The sequence below is a fragment of the Chiloscyllium plagiosum genome, chromosome 3 (genome assembly GCF_004010195.1).
Source record: "Chiloscyllium plagiosum isolate BGI_BamShark_2017 chromosome 3, ASM401019v2, whole genome shotgun sequence".
NCBI lineage: Eukaryota > Metazoa > Chordata > Chondrichthyes > Orectolobiformes > Hemiscylliidae > Chiloscyllium > Chiloscyllium plagiosum.
Genome location: NC_057712.1, coordinates 118,849,629 through 118,868,499, shown reverse-complemented (window position 1 = coordinate 118,868,499; position 18,871 = coordinate 118,849,629). Strand labels below are relative to the sequence as shown.

The 18,871-nt window shown below is 40.7% G+C and overlaps 1 protein-coding gene across 1 annotated transcript in view; it reads right to left on the bottom strand.

The window, feature by feature from the left end:
* The window catches only part of polr1b (RNA polymerase I subunit B), a 40,674-nt gene that overhangs the window by 2,054 nt on the left and 19,749 nt on the right, over nt 1-18,871 (bottom strand). The window contains exons 8-14 of the mRNA XM_043687196.1: nt 17,832-18,003; nt 14,628-14,909; nt 12,138-12,271; nt 7,324-7,494; nt 6,578-6,734; nt 2,067-2,263; nt 118-371 (exon numbers count right to left, since the gene is read on the bottom strand). Coding sequence (XP_043543131.1) covers nt 118-371; nt 2,067-2,263; nt 6,578-6,734; nt 7,324-7,494; nt 12,138-12,271; nt 14,628-14,909; nt 17,832-18,003 — 1,367 coding nt within the window. The remainder of the gene's footprint in view (nt 1-117; nt 372-2,066; nt 2,264-6,577; nt 6,735-7,323; nt 7,495-12,137; nt 12,272-14,627; nt 14,910-17,831; nt 18,004-18,871) is intronic.

Here is an 18,871-nt window from a genome sequence, read left to right as displayed (position 1 = left end):
AAATTCCAGCTCAGGTTTCAGGTGGATCTGCTGACAAGAACAATGCAAAGAAACTCTGATATGTTAAGGATGTAACAACATTTGTTTCTGTACCAGAGATTTTTTTTTAAAACTTACTTGTAGTACACCACAGAACTATCTCCAGTGTTGAGATTCACATAACTATAAAACGGATCACCATATTCCAGGACAGCCCCAATAAACGGCAATCCATCGTCATCAAGTTTCTGAGCTGCTCGTTTATCACCAGGTTTGACACCAAACACAAAGATACCATCGTTTTGCTTAACCTTTTGTTCAAGGTCTATCATTTCAGTCTTATAAACACTTCCATGGGCAAATCCTCGCTCCCAGGATGCCTTGTTGACAATCTGTTATTTTATGTACAGAGAAATATATGCTGTTAGAATCAATAATGCATATAGCTAATTCAACATAAAAATATTTTCCAAAACTAAACAGAATGCATTAGAAATAGGTTTCTCCCAAAACTCTAAAAATTTAACCGATAACATTTCGTAATAGTGATGATCAGAAATACTTTAGGGCTTGTTAAAATAATAGCGACAGTTCCATTCCTGAGTCACACTATATTATAAGAAATTTACGCAATAGCAGCATCATTTAAACTAATGGGCTCGGAATCACATTATAGCTAATACAAGCAATGAAAATTTGCGTTCTAGAAATTATGGTCTAAATTCTTCAATCGCGTTATAACCAATTCATTTTGAAGAAATGTACATAAAAGCAAGACCGAGTGTAGATTAGATTACTTACAATGTGGAAACAGGCTCTTCGGCCCAACAAGTCCACACCGACCCGCCGAAGCGCAACCCACCCATACCCCTACATTTACCCTTTTAACCTAACACTAGGGGCAATTTATCATGGCCAATTCATCTGGCCTGCACATCTTTGGATTGTGGGAGGAAACCGGAGCACCCGGAGGAAACCCACGCAGACACGGGGAGAATGTGCAAACTCCACACAGTCAGTCGCCTGAGTCGGGAATTGAACCCGGGTCTCTGGCGCTGTGAGGCAGCAGTGCTAACCACTGTGCAACCGTGCCGCCCACATGTACTTGAGTTACATGCTAATATGGGATACAATTAAATGGATTTTTCTATTTCAAGCATCTAGTGCCAGTATGATGCAATCTTAAATCAGATGCAGACTAAAACTCCTTCTGTAGTGCCCTTTTCAAACTTCAGAGAATATCACAAACTGAACCAGTGTGCCACCTTCCATTTGCTTCACCAGCTATCTTCTTCGCATTGTTCCAATTTTCACAGTGGTTCCTTACAGTGACACGAGGATACTTTCATCCAATCACATTGAGCTGGACTCATACCTTGGTCCAGAGTCCACTGTCTAACTCATTGGTTAATGCTTCATTACAGAGAATAACAATCTGTGAAAATGAGATTTATGGACCTAATGGACCTTACCACACTTGTGATCTATATATTTACATGTATATACATGAACAACTGGTACATGTTGCAATTTTGATAAGAGCATCAGTGACTGCTGCTTGCTCAATAGGACAGCTGCTCCCATCTAAATGGAAAATGTTATTTTCCAAATCAAATCACATAGAAAAGCTGGGCTTATGTATGAAAAGCATAAGTTAAAATCTGCACTGTAAAATCCAGATAATAAAACAGGAGGTAGGCAGTGATTACTTTCATAAATTTATCTCAATGATTTCTAAATGTCAGTATTAATGCAAGATAACTAAACCTATCAACATGTACATGATCCTCAATATACCTGCTCTGGTTGAGTTGGAGGATTTTATAGGTCTCCTGTACTAAGAAATGAGAGAGGAGTTGGACTAGATTAGCACTGACAGAAGTCTGTAAAACAGGTGTCCCTCTCAATAACAAAGGTGATCAATCCAGGTGGGGCTTTCAATCACTAAGGAAAAAATAAAGTGTGCACCCTTTAAGGGAAGGTAAGAACACCACTTGTTACAATGATTTGAATCCATTAGTCTCCCACTTGGAATGTAGCAACATATACTCAGTGGAGCTGAACTCAATTAAGAAACAAATACACACCATAGCATCTTCCATGTCATATCCAGTGTATGAGATGACAGCTACAATAGCATTTGTCCCTGTGGGATAGTTATCCATATTAAAGAAGTCATACATGTGCGGTCGCACGAGAGGACTCTGAGGAGTTTGTAGGCGATAGAGTTTATTATCAGACCTGTCTGGATAAGTGTATAACGGAAATCCCATTGTTTGCTTGCCTATAAAGGAATGAAAATAAATCACTTACTGAATTATAATGTATAATCAATACACAAAATGAATGAGTTAAGCACTTAACATGTAATTTGAAAAATCTGGTTTCACAATTAATTTATTATTTATCCTATCTCACCACATATAAGGAGCAGGAACAGGCCATTCAATCTCTTGAGCCTGCTCTGTTATTTAATACAATGTGGCTGATCTGATTATAACCATAGATTCTCATTGCTATTTAACCCCTGATAACCTCTCTTCAATGGACAGAACAACCATCCCAGAAAAAAAAGTCTGGTGAAACTTTGTGGTACTCTTATCTATGGGAATAATATATTTCCAGAGATAAGCTCAAACTTATACCCAGGAACTGTCTAACCAAGTTCCTAATCAAATGAAGCACTATTCCTGCACTTAAATCCTTTTGCAATAATGGCTAACATTCCATTCGTCTTCCTAATGGCTTGCTGCATCTGCAAATTAACCTTTAGTGGCATATTCACAGGACACTTAAGTCCCTTTGCACATCTTCAAATGGTGGCTCAGTGATCAGCACTGCTGTCTCAAAGCACCAAGGACCTAGGTTCAATTCCATCCTTGAGTGACCATGTTTTCCCCATGTCTGCGTGGGTTTCCTCCAGGTGTTATGGTTTTTTGCCACAGCCCAACGATGTGCAGGCTAGGTGGGTTATCCATGGGAAATGCAGGGTTACAGGGATAAGGTAGGGGAGTGGGTCTGGATAGGAAGTTCTTTTATGGGTCAGCATGGACTCAGTGAGCCAAATGGCCTGCTTCCACACTGCAGGGATTCTATGACTCCTACACTTTCCAATCTCTCATCATTCAAGAAATATCCATCATGTCTGTCCTTCCTACCAAAGTGGATAACTTCACATTTCCCACATTATATTCCATCTACAATCACTAAGCCTACCCTAAACTTCCTGAAAACATTTTACATTTTCCTCACTTCACATTCTTGCTTCGCTTTGTATCGTTTACAAAACTGGAAATAGTACATTTGGTTTCCATGGCAGATCACTGATATATACTGTAAATGGTGGAATCCAACTAATGATCTTTGCAATACACCACTACGCAGTATGCCAATACAAGAATGCTCATTTATTTCTACTGTGTTTTTCTATTAGCCAGTCCTTAATTCATGCTAGTACATTGCCTCCTACACCACATTCTTTAATTTTACTAACTAACCACCTGTAGGAGATCTGATCAAAAGCCTGCTGAAAATCCAAATATAAAACATTCAGCAACTTTTTAATTTTGTTAGTAACATTTCAAAAAACTCCCTTTGTCATGATGTGTCCATTTGCAAATCCATACTGACTTTGCCCAATCAGATCATTTTTATGCAAAAATACATCAATCACAACGTTCGTCATAGATTTTAGCATTTTCTCCACTAATGACGTTAGACTGAGGAGTCTACAGTTCTGTTTTGACCCTTGCTTCTTTTGTAAGTAGTAGGTTGACAAATTCAAGCTTCCAATCTGCAGGAATCTTAAGACATAGGAGCAGAATTTAGGCCATTCAGCCCATCGAGTCTGCTCTGCCATTCAATCATGTCTGATAAGTTTCTGAACCCCATTCTCCCGCTTTCTCCTGATAACCCTTGATCTCCTTTACAATTAAGAACCAATCTATCTCAGTCTTAAATAGACTCAATGACCTGGCCTCCACAGACTTCTGTGGCAGTTAATTCCATAGATTCACCACTAAAAATGTTTCTCCCCATCTCTGTTCAAAAGGTCTACCCTTTACTCTAAGGCTGTGCCCTCAGGTTATAGTCTCTCCCTACAATGGAAACATCTTCCCAACATCCACTCTGTCCAGGTCATTAAATATTCTGTAAGTTTCAATTAGATCTCCCACTCAAACTTCTAAACTTTAAGTATAGACCCAGGGTCTTCATATGTTAAGCTTTCATTCTTGGGACCATTCTCGTGAATCTCCTCTGAACACACTCCAGGGCCTTCCTGAAATATGGAGCCCAAAACTACTGACAACGCTCCAAATGAGGCCTGACCAGAGCCTTACGGAGCCTCAGAAGTACATCCCTGCTTTTACATTCAAGTCCTTCAAAATAAATGCCATCATTGCATTTGCCTTCCTTAGTAGTGGCTCAACCAAGTTTACCTTGCAAGAATCCTGGGCTAGAACTTTCATGTCCCTTTGCATTTCAGACTTCTGAATTTTCTCCCCATTTAGAAACTAGTCCATGTCTCTATTCTTCCCATCAAGGTGCATGACCTCACTCTTTCCCATGCTATAATTTTCCACTTTCTGCCTTACTCCTCTTTTAAACAGGGGTGTCACGTTAGCAATTTTCAAGCCTTCTGGGACCCCCCCGATTCTATTGATTCCTGAAAGATTACCAATAATGCCTTCACTATCTCTTTCAGCTATCTCCCTTAGAACTCTGAGGTGTAGTCCATGTGGTTCATGTGATTTATGCCATTCAGTTTTTCTAGCACCTTCTTGATGATGGCCACAGTCCTCAGCTCTACCCCCTTACTCCCTTGAATTTTTATAAAATTATTCATGTATTCCACCACGAATACTGACACAAAGTAATTATTCAGTTCTTCAACCATTTCTTTCAGAACCAAGAGAATTTTGGAATATGATTACCAATGCATCAACCATCTTACAGACACCTCCTTTAACACTCTGTAGACCATAAGGTTCCAGTGACTTATCAACATATTAATTTTTTCCAGTATAACCTTCTCACTACTATTGAATTCCTTCAACTTCCATTCTTCATTTCGTTTGGATCTCTAACTTTGGAGGAATTCTTGTATCTTCCTCAGTGAAAACAGACACAAAAGTAATCATTTTGCTTCTCTGCTATTTCTTTGCTCCCCACTAAAAATTCTCCTGACTTCTGCTTTTGATAGACTCACGTTTATTTTAGCCAAAGTGCACTTTCTACATACCTGGAGAAGCTTTGATAAATTCCATTTTTAAGTCTTTTGCTAGATTGTTTTTGTATTTTATTCTTCCTCTCCATCAGAATCTTGGTATTCTTAAACTTCCTAAACCTCTGATTTATCAACAGAATTCTTAACTCTAACTGGTTACAGCACTGCCTGAAAAATGAACCAGCAAATGTTCATCCCCTATTCTGTCAAGTTGAAGCAGGCACAAAGCATGTCTATTCATTCTGTCTGCAAAGAACAGGGCACAACATATTAATACACATAACTTCCATTATATGCAAGTCAACCACATCTCAAGCCTGACTGACAATCCTACATTGGTTGGCAGGATAAGTTCTCATACATTAGGAATTATACAATTGGAAGTTACATATATCATTACATATGGCCATGTTGTTTGCAGATGGAAAGAACAGACTGAAACAAAAGTAAAACGTGCCAGAGATACTCAGCAAATCTGGCAGCAACTGTGGAGAGAACAACATTGTTAACGTTTTGAGTCAAATGACCGTTCTTCATAACAGAAAACAGCTAGGGAAAGTGAGGCGAGGGAGGTGAATGGCTGGCAATTTCAGGAAGGTGGAGACACTGCAGATGGAGAGAGAGGGAGATGGTTGACTGCAAGGAATGGTAGGAGCAGTAGCCAGTAGCCAGGTAGTGCAAGAGTCTCCTGTGGCTATCCCCATCTCAAACATGCCGTTTTGGATACTACGGGAGGACAGGGAAATGGGTTCTCAGGAGTATAGCACTGACAGCCAGATTTCTAGCACTGTGACCAGCTCTAATGTAATAAGGGGTATGTCAGGTTCCAAGTGATTGATTGTAATATGGGACTCTGTAGCCTGGGAGCACAGACAGATGTTTCTGCAGAAAGCAGGACGATATGTTGCCTCCCTGGTACCAGAGTTTAAGATATCTCAGAGAAGGTGCCGAATATTATGAAAGGAGAGAATGATCAGCAGGAGGTGGTTGTGTACATTGACACTAACAACATAGGTAGGGAAAGGGATGAGGTTCTGCACACAGAATATAAGAAACTAGGCAGGAGATTTAAAAGTAGGTCCTCAAGGGTAGTAATATCTGGACTACTATCAATGCCACGTGCCGTGAGAGTAGGAATAAGAGGATAGAGCATGTGAATGTGTGGCTGAGAAGCTGGTGCAGGGGGCAAGAATTCACATTGTTGGACCATTGGATCTCTTCAGAGGTAAAAATGACCTGTGTAAGAGGGACAGGTTCCAGCCGAAATGGAAGGGGACCAACATCCTTGTGGGCAGATTGAGAAAAGGGAAAAGGCTGAGGCTTATAAAATTTCTAAATAGTAATCTGTTGTTTGGTTCCATTTTTACTTACCCATCTGACACTGATACATGTTCCTAGGACTTTGATTATGATCAGAGTATGGGATGAAATTAGCCACAACACTCAGCATGGCATGAGGAAAAAGTTCCTGATGGCTCGTTACTCCCGGCAAGATATCCGTCTCAGTGATAGCAATATTCATGTACAGCTGTGTGACAACAAAACGTATTGTTAATACCAGCATATTGTTTCTCAGCACTGTAGCAAAATTGTGCTCATTAATATTAAAAAGGACGGAACTCTAGTTTATCTTGAGTTATTTGCCTCAGAATGATTTCTAGGTACTTCAGTTTGTTTTCTTGAAAAAAAATCAAAAACAAACCGTTTCTTCTTTAATCCAATTATCTCCATTTACAGAGGGTTGAACATTTTCATTTGAACACAGCAGTCGATAGGCTGGACACAGACAAATTAATTCTCAGGGACCATGATGTCCCACTCGTATTACACAAGTAAAGGATTAACTAACAATTATTCCAATTCATCTGAACCAGTAATGATTCCAGTATGATCAAAAATCAAAAACGATAATTTCCATGTCAACACGTCCACTGTGTACAAAAAAAGACTTATTTAAGAATTGTTAGATACTGGAATGGGAAGAGTAGAGTTAGTATGGGGATCAAATAGGTCAAAGGCCTACCTTTAAACAAAACTCTTTTTATCATCTTAAAATCAATGAGCTAGCCAAGCCTTCTCAAAATCAAGTGAAGATACCATTATTAACATATTAGTACCTGTTCAAGAGTCCCAATCAGCTCCTGTTTTCCCAAGGCCAGGTTTCTGACAGGCCGCATCATCCGATTCATAGTGGTGAAGAGGTACAATCCTGGATAAATGCTGGGCTTATTCATCATTGGAATAAGAACGATTTCAATCCACGGAGGGACTTTTTTCAACTGTAGCACCTATCAAACAAACCTTATTAATTATTATTAATATTTTGGGGATTTTTTGTATCAATAATAAAAATGCCAACTTGGTCAACTACTTATCCTGCAAGCAGCAACAACAGTAGCAATTAGACAAGGTCTATGACTGGAGGAGGCAATGGCCTCGTGATATTATTGCTAGACCATTATTCCAGAAACTCAGCTTATGTTCTAAGGGCCAGGACTGGAAACCAACCTTTACAGATGGCAGCATTTGGAATCAATTTTTAAAAATCTGGAATTAAGAATCGTCTGATGACTGTGAAACCATTGTCAATTGTCAATCTGATCCACTAATGTCCTTCAGAGAAGGAAAATCTGCCATCCTCACCTGTCTGGCCTACATGTGACTCCATGCCCAGAGCAATATGGCTGACTCTTAACTGTCAAAGTCTCAAGAAAGACATGAAACTGTATGGCCCACATGCATTAACCCAGGCATCAGAAAAGAAAATGGCAGATACAGCCCTGTCAATCGTGTAAAGTCCTCCTTACTAATATCTGGGGGCTAGTGCCAAAATTGGGAAAGCTGTTTCATAGACTAGTCAAGCAACATCCTGACAAAAATCATGCCTTACAGACAATGGCCCAGACACCACTATCAACATCCCTTGAACCACTGGCAAGACAGACCCCAAGGTGGCAGCACAGTGGCATACATTCAGGAGGGAATTATCCAGGGAGTCCTCAACACTGACTCTGGACTCCATGAAATCTCAAGGCTTCAGGTTAAACATGAGCAAGGAAAGTTCCTGATTATCAAGAAATGTCCTACCTCAACAGATGAATCAGAATTCCTCCATGGTGAATTTTGAAGCAGCATAGAGAGTGGCAAGAGCACAAAATATACTCTGGGTGGAGGATTTCAATGCATACTACTAAGAGTGACTCAGCAGTAGCAATAATGATCAAACTGGTCAGGCCTTGAAAGGATATAGTTGCACTGGGTCTGCGGCAGGTGGTAAGGGAACCAAAAGAGGGACAAATATACCTAACTTCATCCTTACCAATTCACTGGCTGCAGGTGTATGTATCAATGACCGTATCTGTAAGAGTCTTGTTAAATTGGTGAGATGAAGTCCTGCTTCCACATTGAGAATAACCTCTATGGTATGGTATTGTATGGCATTATCACCATGCTAAATGGGATACTCTTCCTACAAATCTAGCAACTCATGACTTGTCTTCCATGAGGCACTTTGGGCCATCAATATCAGCAAAATTACACAATCTGCAAACTCATAGCCAGGTACATCCCACCCCCCAACCATTACCCTCAAGCCTGGGGATCAACCCTGATTCAATGGAGAGTGGAGGGGTTGCCAGCAGTAGAACAAGGCATACCTAAAAATGAGATGTTATAGAGTAATACAGCACAAAACAGATCCTTCCGTCCAACTTGTCGATGCTGATCAAGTTTCCCAAACTAAACTAGTCCTACTTACCTGGTTTTGGCCCATATCCATCTAAACCTTTTCTATTCATGAACCTGTCCAATGTCTTTTAAATATTGTAACCATATCTGTATCTACTACTTCCTCTGGCAGTTCATTCCACAAACAAATCACCCTCTGTGTGACAAAGTTGCACCTCAGGTCCCTTTTAAATCTTTCTCCTCTCACCTTAAATATATGTCCTCTAGTTTTGAAATTGCCTACCCTAGGGAAAAGACTTTTATCATTTCCCTTATCTATGCCCCTCATGACCTCAACCACCTACACTCCAGTGAGAAAAGTCCCAGCCTATCTCGCCTCTTCCTATAATTCAAACCCTTCAATCCTGGTAACATCCTCATAAATCTTTGTTGCATTTTTAACCTATGTCAAGATCTAACAGATCAGAACTGACACCTGGTGAAGCTACCAAGCAGGATTACTTGTATAGCGAAGAGCAAGAGGAGCAAGCGATAGACAGAACTAAGGAATCCCACAGCCAACAGATCAGATCTAAGCTCTGCAGTGCTGCCATATTCAGTTGTAAATGGTGGTGGACATTTAAACAAGTCACTGGAGGAGGGGACTCCATTAATATCCCTATCCTCAATGTAGGCGAGACTAAGACACCAGTGCAAAAGATAAGGCGGAAGCATTCGCAGCAATCTTCAGCCAAAAGAGCCAAGTGGATGATTTATCTCAGCCTTCTCCAATGGTCCCCAGCATCACAGTCTTCAGCCAATTCAATTCACTCCATGTGATATCAAAGAATAGTTGGAGGCACTGGATACTAAAAAGGCTATGGGCCCCACCAATATTCCGGCAATGTTGCTGAAGATTTGTGCTCCAGAACTTGTCATTCCCCAACTCAAGCTGTCAAATACAGTTACAAAGGTTGTCACGTAGTTGCAATGTGGAAAATTACCCAGGCATGTCCTGTACACAAAAGGCAGGACAAATCCAACACAGGTAATTACTGCCCCATTAGTCTACTCTTGATAATTGATAAAGTGATGAAAGAGATCATCAACAGTGCTATCAAACAACATCTGCATGGCAATAACCTGCTCAATGAAGCCCAGTTTGGGTTCTGCCAGGGCCACTCCATTCCTGACCTCATTACCAGCCTTGAGCAAATATGGACAAAATTGCCAAATTCACATCAAGGGCCACATTTGACTGAGTGTGGCATCACGGAGCCCTAGCAAAATGGGCAAACTCTTATGCTGGTTGGAGTCATACTTAGCACATAGAAAGAAGGTCATGGTTGCTGGAGGTCAGACATCTCAGCTCAAGGACATATCTGTAGGAGTTCCTCAAGTAGTGTCCTGACTCTAAACATCTTCAGATGCTTCATTAATGACCTCCCCTCTATCATAAGGTCTGAAGTGGGGAGGTTAATTGATTATTGCATAAAATTCAGCACTACTTAGGATTGTGAAGTAGTCATTTCCAAATGCAACAAGTTCTGGACAATATTAAAGCTTGGACTGACAAGCAGCAAGTAACATTCATGCCACACAAATGCCAGGCAACGACCACCTCCAATAAGAGACTATCTAACCATTGCTCTTTAACATTCAATGCCATTGTCTTCACTAAATCCATCCTGAGAGTTATCATTGCCCAGAAGCTCAATTGGACTCACCATACTGACACTGACTGTAACAGCAGGTTAGAAGCTAGGAATACTACAGCACGAAACTCACCTCCTGACTCCCCAAAGCCAGTCTACCATCTACAAGACAAGTGTGATGGAATACTCCCCATTTGCCTGGATGGATGGCAGCTCCAACAATACAATCGAGTACAAAGTAGCCTGCTTCACCAGCACCACATCCACAAGAATCCGCTCCTTCCACCATCAACGCTCAGTAGCAGCAGTGTGTGCTATCCACAAGATGCACTGCAGAAATTCACCAAAGATCCTGAGAAAGCATCTTCCAAACCCACAACAACTTCTACCTAGGACATGGGAACGCCATCACCTGCAAGTTCCCCTCCAAATCACTCAACATCCTGACTTGGAAATATATTGCCATTACTTCACTGTCACTGAATCAAAAACCCTGAATTCCCTCCCTAAGGACGTTGTGGATCTACCTACAGCACATGGACTGCAGCTATTCAAGAAGGCAGCTCACCACCACCTTCTCAAGGGCAGCTAGGGACAGACAATAAATACTGCCAGCCAATGATACCCACATCTCACTAATAATGTGAATAATGTAGAACATCTGTGTTGATTTAGCTGAAATCAGCTGAAGTAGGGGCTTTGCAATTGGTGTCAACACTAAGCTGACAGGGGAGGAGAACTAAAGGACAGTACTCGTTCCTGATCACTAACTAGAACAATGGCCATTCTGGGTGAATAGTGTGCTGCCATTTACTCTCAGATAAAGGAGACATGCTTTCAGCAAGGGCGCTCTAATGTATGGAAATATACTCCATCAACAGTTAGTGAAATTGGGAGGGTTAAAGTATGTTTGGGGAATAGACAGGGTTATTGTTACTGTTAACACACTCACCAGTCCCAAATTTTACTCACCAAATATCCCTGCTTTTGCTCCATAACAGAGAAAATTTAAGTGACCCGAAGCCCTACTTTCATATCATGTGCAGCAGGTACCTCTTCACAAACAAATGACGAAGAAGAAAGACATTCCTTCCTCTTATCCATCATCTAAAATAGTGGATTTCAACCTTTCCAGTGCGCAGACACTCCTTACCTTCATCACACAATCCTGAAAAAGGTGACCCAACCTCCATGTACAACATTAGCCAATGCTGTAATTGTCAGAAGCATGTTTTTACTAAGATATAAAGCTACAATGTGCAGGCAAGAAAACACACAAGCATGATTCTCAAGATACTGTCCTAGTAGCACATAGTTTAACTGGCAGAGAGTAGACATCTCTCATGATTTAAAGCTCTCTGGGGAACTCGTCCGTTGCCTCTTATTTGAAAACTCGTGAGCAGAGACAAACTTCAGAATGGGATCAACAGCTTTGGAAGAAGGTGAAAAGAATTGTGTGCGGGATGGCAGTTGAAATCAGATATGGAAGGGGGTGAAAAACAAATGGGGCAGAAAAAAATGAATTCATTTCAAATGGAACCTTTACCCCTGGTAATTCCAAATTACAACAGGAAACAACAGGGAAATAATGGAGCAAAGCAGATACATACTTTAAAATTGCGTAGTGTCTCAGCAATACTAGGTCCCATTTCTTTTTCTACCCAGCCAACTACAGCACCATCCAGCAGAACTGGGTAACATTCAGAAAATGGCTTGATGGGTCTACCATCCACTGGCGTAACACCTGCAAAACACGTAGCACAAGAACAGTTTACTGCTGGATTTCTACTGGCAACAACAGTAAAACACACAGCTGTACATCAGTAACAATGATATTGAAACACCAACACATCAAAATATTCTAAAAATTGCCACTTCTTTTTGCAAGCTTAACTGAAACAGTCACTCCAACAACTCCCAGCATCATTTCCCTTCTCCTTTGCATGCTAAGACAACAGTAACTTGGGAGACTTAATGGGCCATAGCCGCTGCCTTCACTGCATGGAGGGCACTGAGGAGACATTCAGCGATAGGCTGAGACCTTAAGCTATGTAAGTCGAGAATGTGGTGCTGGAAAAGCACAGCAGGTCAGTTAGCATCCAAGAAGCAGAAGAATCGATGTTTCAGGCAAAAGCCCTTCATCATTCCTGATGAAGGGCTTTTGCCCAAAACGTTGATTCGCCTGCTCCCTGGATGCTGCCTGACCTGCTGCTTTTTTCCAGCATCACATTCTCAACTTTAATCTCCACCATCTGCAGTCCTCACTTTCACCTTGAGCTATGTAATGCAAGCCCTTGTAAGGTTGGCACGATTTGGCATCAGGCACACAGAAAAGAGGCAGCACTCCACCCCAGCCATCAACTTGGGTCTGCTGGGCTGCACGTTGGACACAGGCCTCTCCAACCATCCATTAGACTTCAGTAGTAGCAAGATTAGACTCTTAAGTGCACATTAATCGCCCAACTAAGAGCCTCAGCTGAGAAAAGGGTTGGTAACTTAGTCAACAAATCCCCTGTTGCTTCTAAATTTGTAATGGGGGTCTATGAAATGGCATGTGCCCTATTTTACAGGTTAACACTCTTGCTTTACAATTTAGGGATGGTACATACTATTTAGCACTCATTCCTCTACTAATAAAGCCAAGGAGCTAGTATTTCCTTTTTCAAAAGTCTTCACAGATTTGAGAATTCTATATCCCTGCGTCCCCTTTAAAGGTGTGCCATTTAGCCTCTTTTCATAATTTCTAGTAAATGAATCACTTTATCCTTTGGTGCAGCAATTTTCAATTGACATTTCAATTTAAGCTTTCCTGCTATCTTTACTTATGGTCACATTTTTGAGCTGTGTTATCTACAAATGTTAGAACAAATCACAAACACACGAGTTCAGACCTTGGGGATGCTCTACTGTTTTTCAGACCAGAGGAAATTATATAATCATCACTCCCTATTTTTTACCTCTTGGCTGATTTTATATAAACACCAGCACAGTCTCTCTATCCTATGGGGCTGTTCTGCGAAATGCACTTCTACACACAGTAATGCCTGGCTAGTACTGTACCGCTCCAACAATACTTGAGAGGTTTGACACCATCCAGAATAAAGCAGCTCTCTTAAACGGCACCTCTTCTTCCACCACCATCAACATACACTTCCTTCACCACTTACGCACAGTGACAGCAGTGTGTACCATCTACAACAGGTACTGCAACAACTCACCAAGACTAAGGGACCACTGTCACTTAGAAGGTCATGGCAGAAAATTAATGGAACAGCAATATCTGCAAGTTCCTGTCCAAGCCATACATCATCCTGACATGGAACGGTTTTGATGTTCCTTCACTGTTGCCAGAATCAAATCATGGAATTTCCTTCCTGAACAATACTGCATACATCCCTACACACCCCAGTATTAGGAACAAGAATATTCAACATCTCGAGCCTGTTCCCCCATTCAATGCGATAAGAGCAGATCTGTGGCTTAACTCTATATACCTGCCTTTGGCCCATATCCCTTATTGTCTATGCTTAACAAAAATTTAGCTCTCTCAGAATCAAAATTAACAACTGATCGAGCATCCACTGCCATTTGGGCAAGAGAATTCCAAACATCTACTATCCTTTGTGTGTAAAAATGCTTCCTAAGTTGTCAAACTATACCCCTAATTTTAGAATCCCCAACTAATGCAAATAATTTAATTTTATCAAACGTCTTTTCATGTTAGTATCTTGAAGACTTTGATCAGATCATTCCTTGTCCACTTGTCCATTCAATTTCCACATTCCATGGAAAAAAGAAGAAAATGCTCATGCACAGCTGTACAGTTGTCAGACAGTCTATATTCAGCATGCTGCTTTCGTTTCACTCAAAATATCTGGCTGCTTTCAAGAATTTCTATAATTCTTGTGAGGAAATGAAACACTAGACAAGAAAATATTAAACCTTCCTTTGCTTTGGTACAGCTAAATATATAATTGACAAAACGCCTAATACATAAATTTGATTATATTAAACAATTTATTCTGTAATCATTATCTATTATAAAGAATCCAAGAATTACTTCCTTATACCATTTTATGTATAATTTTCTCATCACTTACCCAGCGCACAGAGTAAAGCTGGCAAAGAAACTGTACTTGATGTCTGGGTCACAATTTCACAAATGACAGTCAAGTGGTTCATTAGCCCACAGGGCTCTCCATCTGGAGTGTGCACAGGGCACAGGAAGCCCCAGGACTCTGGCAGTAACTTGCGTACTGAAGTAGTTCTCATCTTAGCAAAGGCTGCTCCTCTGTGCACACAGCGAAAATGGGAAAGATATCGAATAAAATTGAGCTTGTCTGCCACAATGCACAAACCCGAATCCTGCAGCATTCCCAGACCTGAGACAAGAGGAGACATAAATTTGAAATTACCACAGATAAATACCCTGCATTATAATTATCAAGAAAATACAGCACATCTTTTCAGGTATGTCTGTATTTCAACATGAAGCTGTTCAGATGTATGTTGCATATATATTTTACAAAGTAGATAAATGTTTTAGCAAGTTTTGAGAAGATCTGTAGCTCAGGTTGAGGTTCTAAATGTAGGTTTGCTCACCGAGCTGGAAGGATCGTTTTCAGACATTTCATTACCGTACAGGAAATTGGTTAGGCCACGTTGGAATACTGCGTGCAAGATTGGTCTCCTTCCTATCAGAAAGATGTTGTGAAACTTGAATGGGTTCAGAAAAGATCTACAAGGATGTTGCCAGGGTTGGAGGATTTGAATTATGGGAGAGGCTGAACAGGCTGGGGCTGTTTTCCCTGGGCGTCAAAGGCTGAGGGGTGACCTTATAGAGGTTTACAAAATTATGAGGGACATAGATAGGGTAAATAGACAAAGTCTTTTCTCCCCTGGGGTCAGGGAGTCCAGAACTAGAGGGCATAGATTTAGAGTGAGAGGGGAAAGATATAAAAGAGACCTAAGGGGCAACTTCTTCACACAGAGGGTGGTATGGGTATGGAATGAGCTGCCAGAGGAATTAGTGGAGTCTGGTACAATTGCAACATTTAAGAGGCATTTGGATGGGTATACGAATAGGAAGGATTGGGAGGGATATGGGCCGGGTGCTGGCAGAGGGGACTAGATTCATTTGGGATATATGGTCAGGATGGACAGGTTGGGCTTTTGCCCGAAACGTCGATTTTGCCTGTCCTCGGATGCTGCCTGAATTGCTGTGCTCTTCCAGCACCACTGATCCAGAAGAAGGTTGGACCAAAGGGTCTGTTTCCATGCTGTACATCTCTGACTCGGTAACATCATCAGTGAGACCATTATTTCATCCTCTTCTATCTTGGTGTCTTTTGATGATCTTCAGAATTCTTGGGTGAAGGAACACTACACTATTAGAAGAACCAAAGACACATACACCAGACACCACCAACTTCATTAACAAGGATAATACCGTCAGGCTAGTGGACCTATGCCTCGCTATCCACTTCACCTTCAACAACAACAGTCTACAAACAAACCAACGGAACACCCATGGGGTCTCCGATATCAAGATTCTTAGCAGAGGCAGTAATGCAGAGACCCAAACACACAGCTGTGCCAACCATCCAATCCAAACTTTGGGTCTGCTATGTGGATGACTTCACTAAACGAAACAAATTAGACGAAACCTTCAAGACCATCAATAAAACCCTTACTGGCATAAAATTCACTAAAGAGGAAAACAACAACAAACTGCCCATTCCTAGATGTCACAGTAGACAGCCAATGGGGAACTTCAAACTAGTGTCTACAGGAAGACAACACATACTGACTGACTATTGAACTACAGAAGCAATCATCCCCACACCTACAAACGAAGCTGCATTAGAACATTATTTCAATGAGCCACCACACACTGTAGCACAGAGGAACTACCATGAGCAGAGAAAGATCACCTACACAGTGAATTCAAAAAGAACGGGTACCCAAGGAACGCAATCCACCAATTTCTCAGCAACAAACCCAAACAAGCAGACAAAACACGTCCAGAAACCCTAGCTACTCTCCCCTAAATCAAAGACATCTTGAAAATTACTGCAAGACCACTCAAACCTCTTGGCATCATGGCAGCCCACAAACCCACCAACATACTAAAACAGCAGCTAATGAACTTGAAAGACCCTACACAGACAAGCCAAACTAATGTCATTTACAAAATACCTTGCAAGAACTGTAACAAACACTACATTGCACAAACAGGCAGAAAACTAGCCACCAGGATACATAAACATCAATTAGCCACAAAAGACATGACCCACTCTCACTAGTACCCTTACATATACATGAAGAAAGACACCATTTTAACTGGGACAACACATCCATCCTAGGACAAGCCAAACAGAGACATGCACAAGAACTCCTAGAAACGTGGCATTCCAACCGCAACTCTATCAACAAACACACTGACTTGGATCCCATTTACCACCCCTGAGAAAAAGAACTGGAATTGACATCACCACAGAAAATGACATCACCAACCCAAGGAAACCAAAACACAAATAAAAAGTGGGCCATACCACCAGGGCTTCATCTGGAGCTCACTGATGATGTTATCTAGTATGGTAATGAAACGTCTGAAAACAAACCTTCCAGCTCAACAAGCAAGTCAACAACCAGATATGTTTTATTTTTATGAAGATTCAATAAAAAATAATTAAATTTGTTTTTTGGTTTTTGCAAGCATCTTTTGACTTCCATTTTTGCAACTCTGCTTCTGAAATGCTTTTATTTTGAAATGAAGGCAAAGTTTGCTCTTTAAGTACTTTTTCTCCTCTTTTCTCCACCTATAATCTCTCAATCTACATAGTTAAAACAGCATCACGTGAATGAATTCACCTAACAGTCCTGTCTGCTATAACTCTCCGAAATTTGAAATCTTAAAAAGATTTGTGATAATCTGTCCATCAGTACATGGGTAAAATTAATCAAATGCTTCGTGGTTTATTCATCTTTCAGTTAAGTTTACTTTAAACATTCAGATAGCATTGGTAACAATTTTACCCACTGCTGCAAAAGCTTACATTTTATTTAAGAACTGCTGTTGATTGCTTTTCTGCGGCTTCAAGTACTGCAAATAAGAGCTTTACAAACAAGCACAACCTGTATCAACCTAAATAATTTGTGCTGTATGCTCTTCTACTAGAAGTATATATTTGAAATTCTCATTTGCTAACAAAAGAGTTAAGATTTTCCAAAATAACTTTATTAAAGTCATTTGTTAGCTGCTGTAAACATGTTAATATATCTTGTTTTAGCAAAGTGCTCACCAGTTTTTGAACGCAGGTTTCCTGTTGCCAAAAGATACTCAAATGGTCGTGACAGATCTGCCACTAAATTAAACACTTTCATTAGGTTTTCAGAATTAATCTGCATAGTTCCTTTCTGGGTCTTTTTGTCCAGTGCTAATTTTGTGGACTGTAACCAAAACTCCATTTTCTCCTGTCAACAATAATCAAAGGAAAAAATACAGTTAATGTTTTTATAATACTTATATGACCGTGAACTTAAATAGTCAGTTAAAGTGTCCCTACGACTGGTAGCAATGACTTGAACAGCTGATCTTGATCAATGCTTTAATGCAATACCAAGGAAACTCTGAAACAGGCCATGTTTCACCACATATTAAACCTGTGCAACTGTTCAAATAGTTTCTATGGCAACTTGTTAAAGAACAAGGAAAATTGGTGTAAAGGCAAAACTACTCTGGATGCTGGAAATCTGAATCAAACACAGAATGCTGGAGAAACTCATCATCAGTGGAAAGAGAAACAGAGCTATGTTTTGGGTTCAGGAAGACTCTTCTTCAGAACTTCAAATAGATGACACATGATTTCAAACCTGGTGAGTTTTTATAGCATTTTCTGTATTTGCTTTAGATTGTGTGTGCTAGCCAACTCTTCTTCCTCAGCTAACAGCAACAGGACAGATTTACTAGCCAGTGCCCTCATCTTTTATTTGATGGATTTTGACATGGGTAAGTTGGTTGTACTGCAGCTTCAATTTTCCAGCTATGCAGCATTTTGAATCATCAGAAAACCTCAAACTCTCTCTTTGAAAGCAAGTTACTTATTCCCTGCAAAGGAAACTTTGAAATTCCTTGTAAGTATTTTATCAAGGCGATCCACCATTTGCTAGGAGAAAGTGAGGACTGCAGATGCTGGAGATCAGAGCTGAAAAGTGTGTTGCTGGAAAAGGGCAGCAGGTCAGGCAGCATCCAAGGAGCAGGAGAATCGATGTTTCGGGTGGAGGGTGTGCCAAGCAGGCTAAGATAAAAGGTAGGGAGGAGGGACTTGGGGGAGGGGCGTTG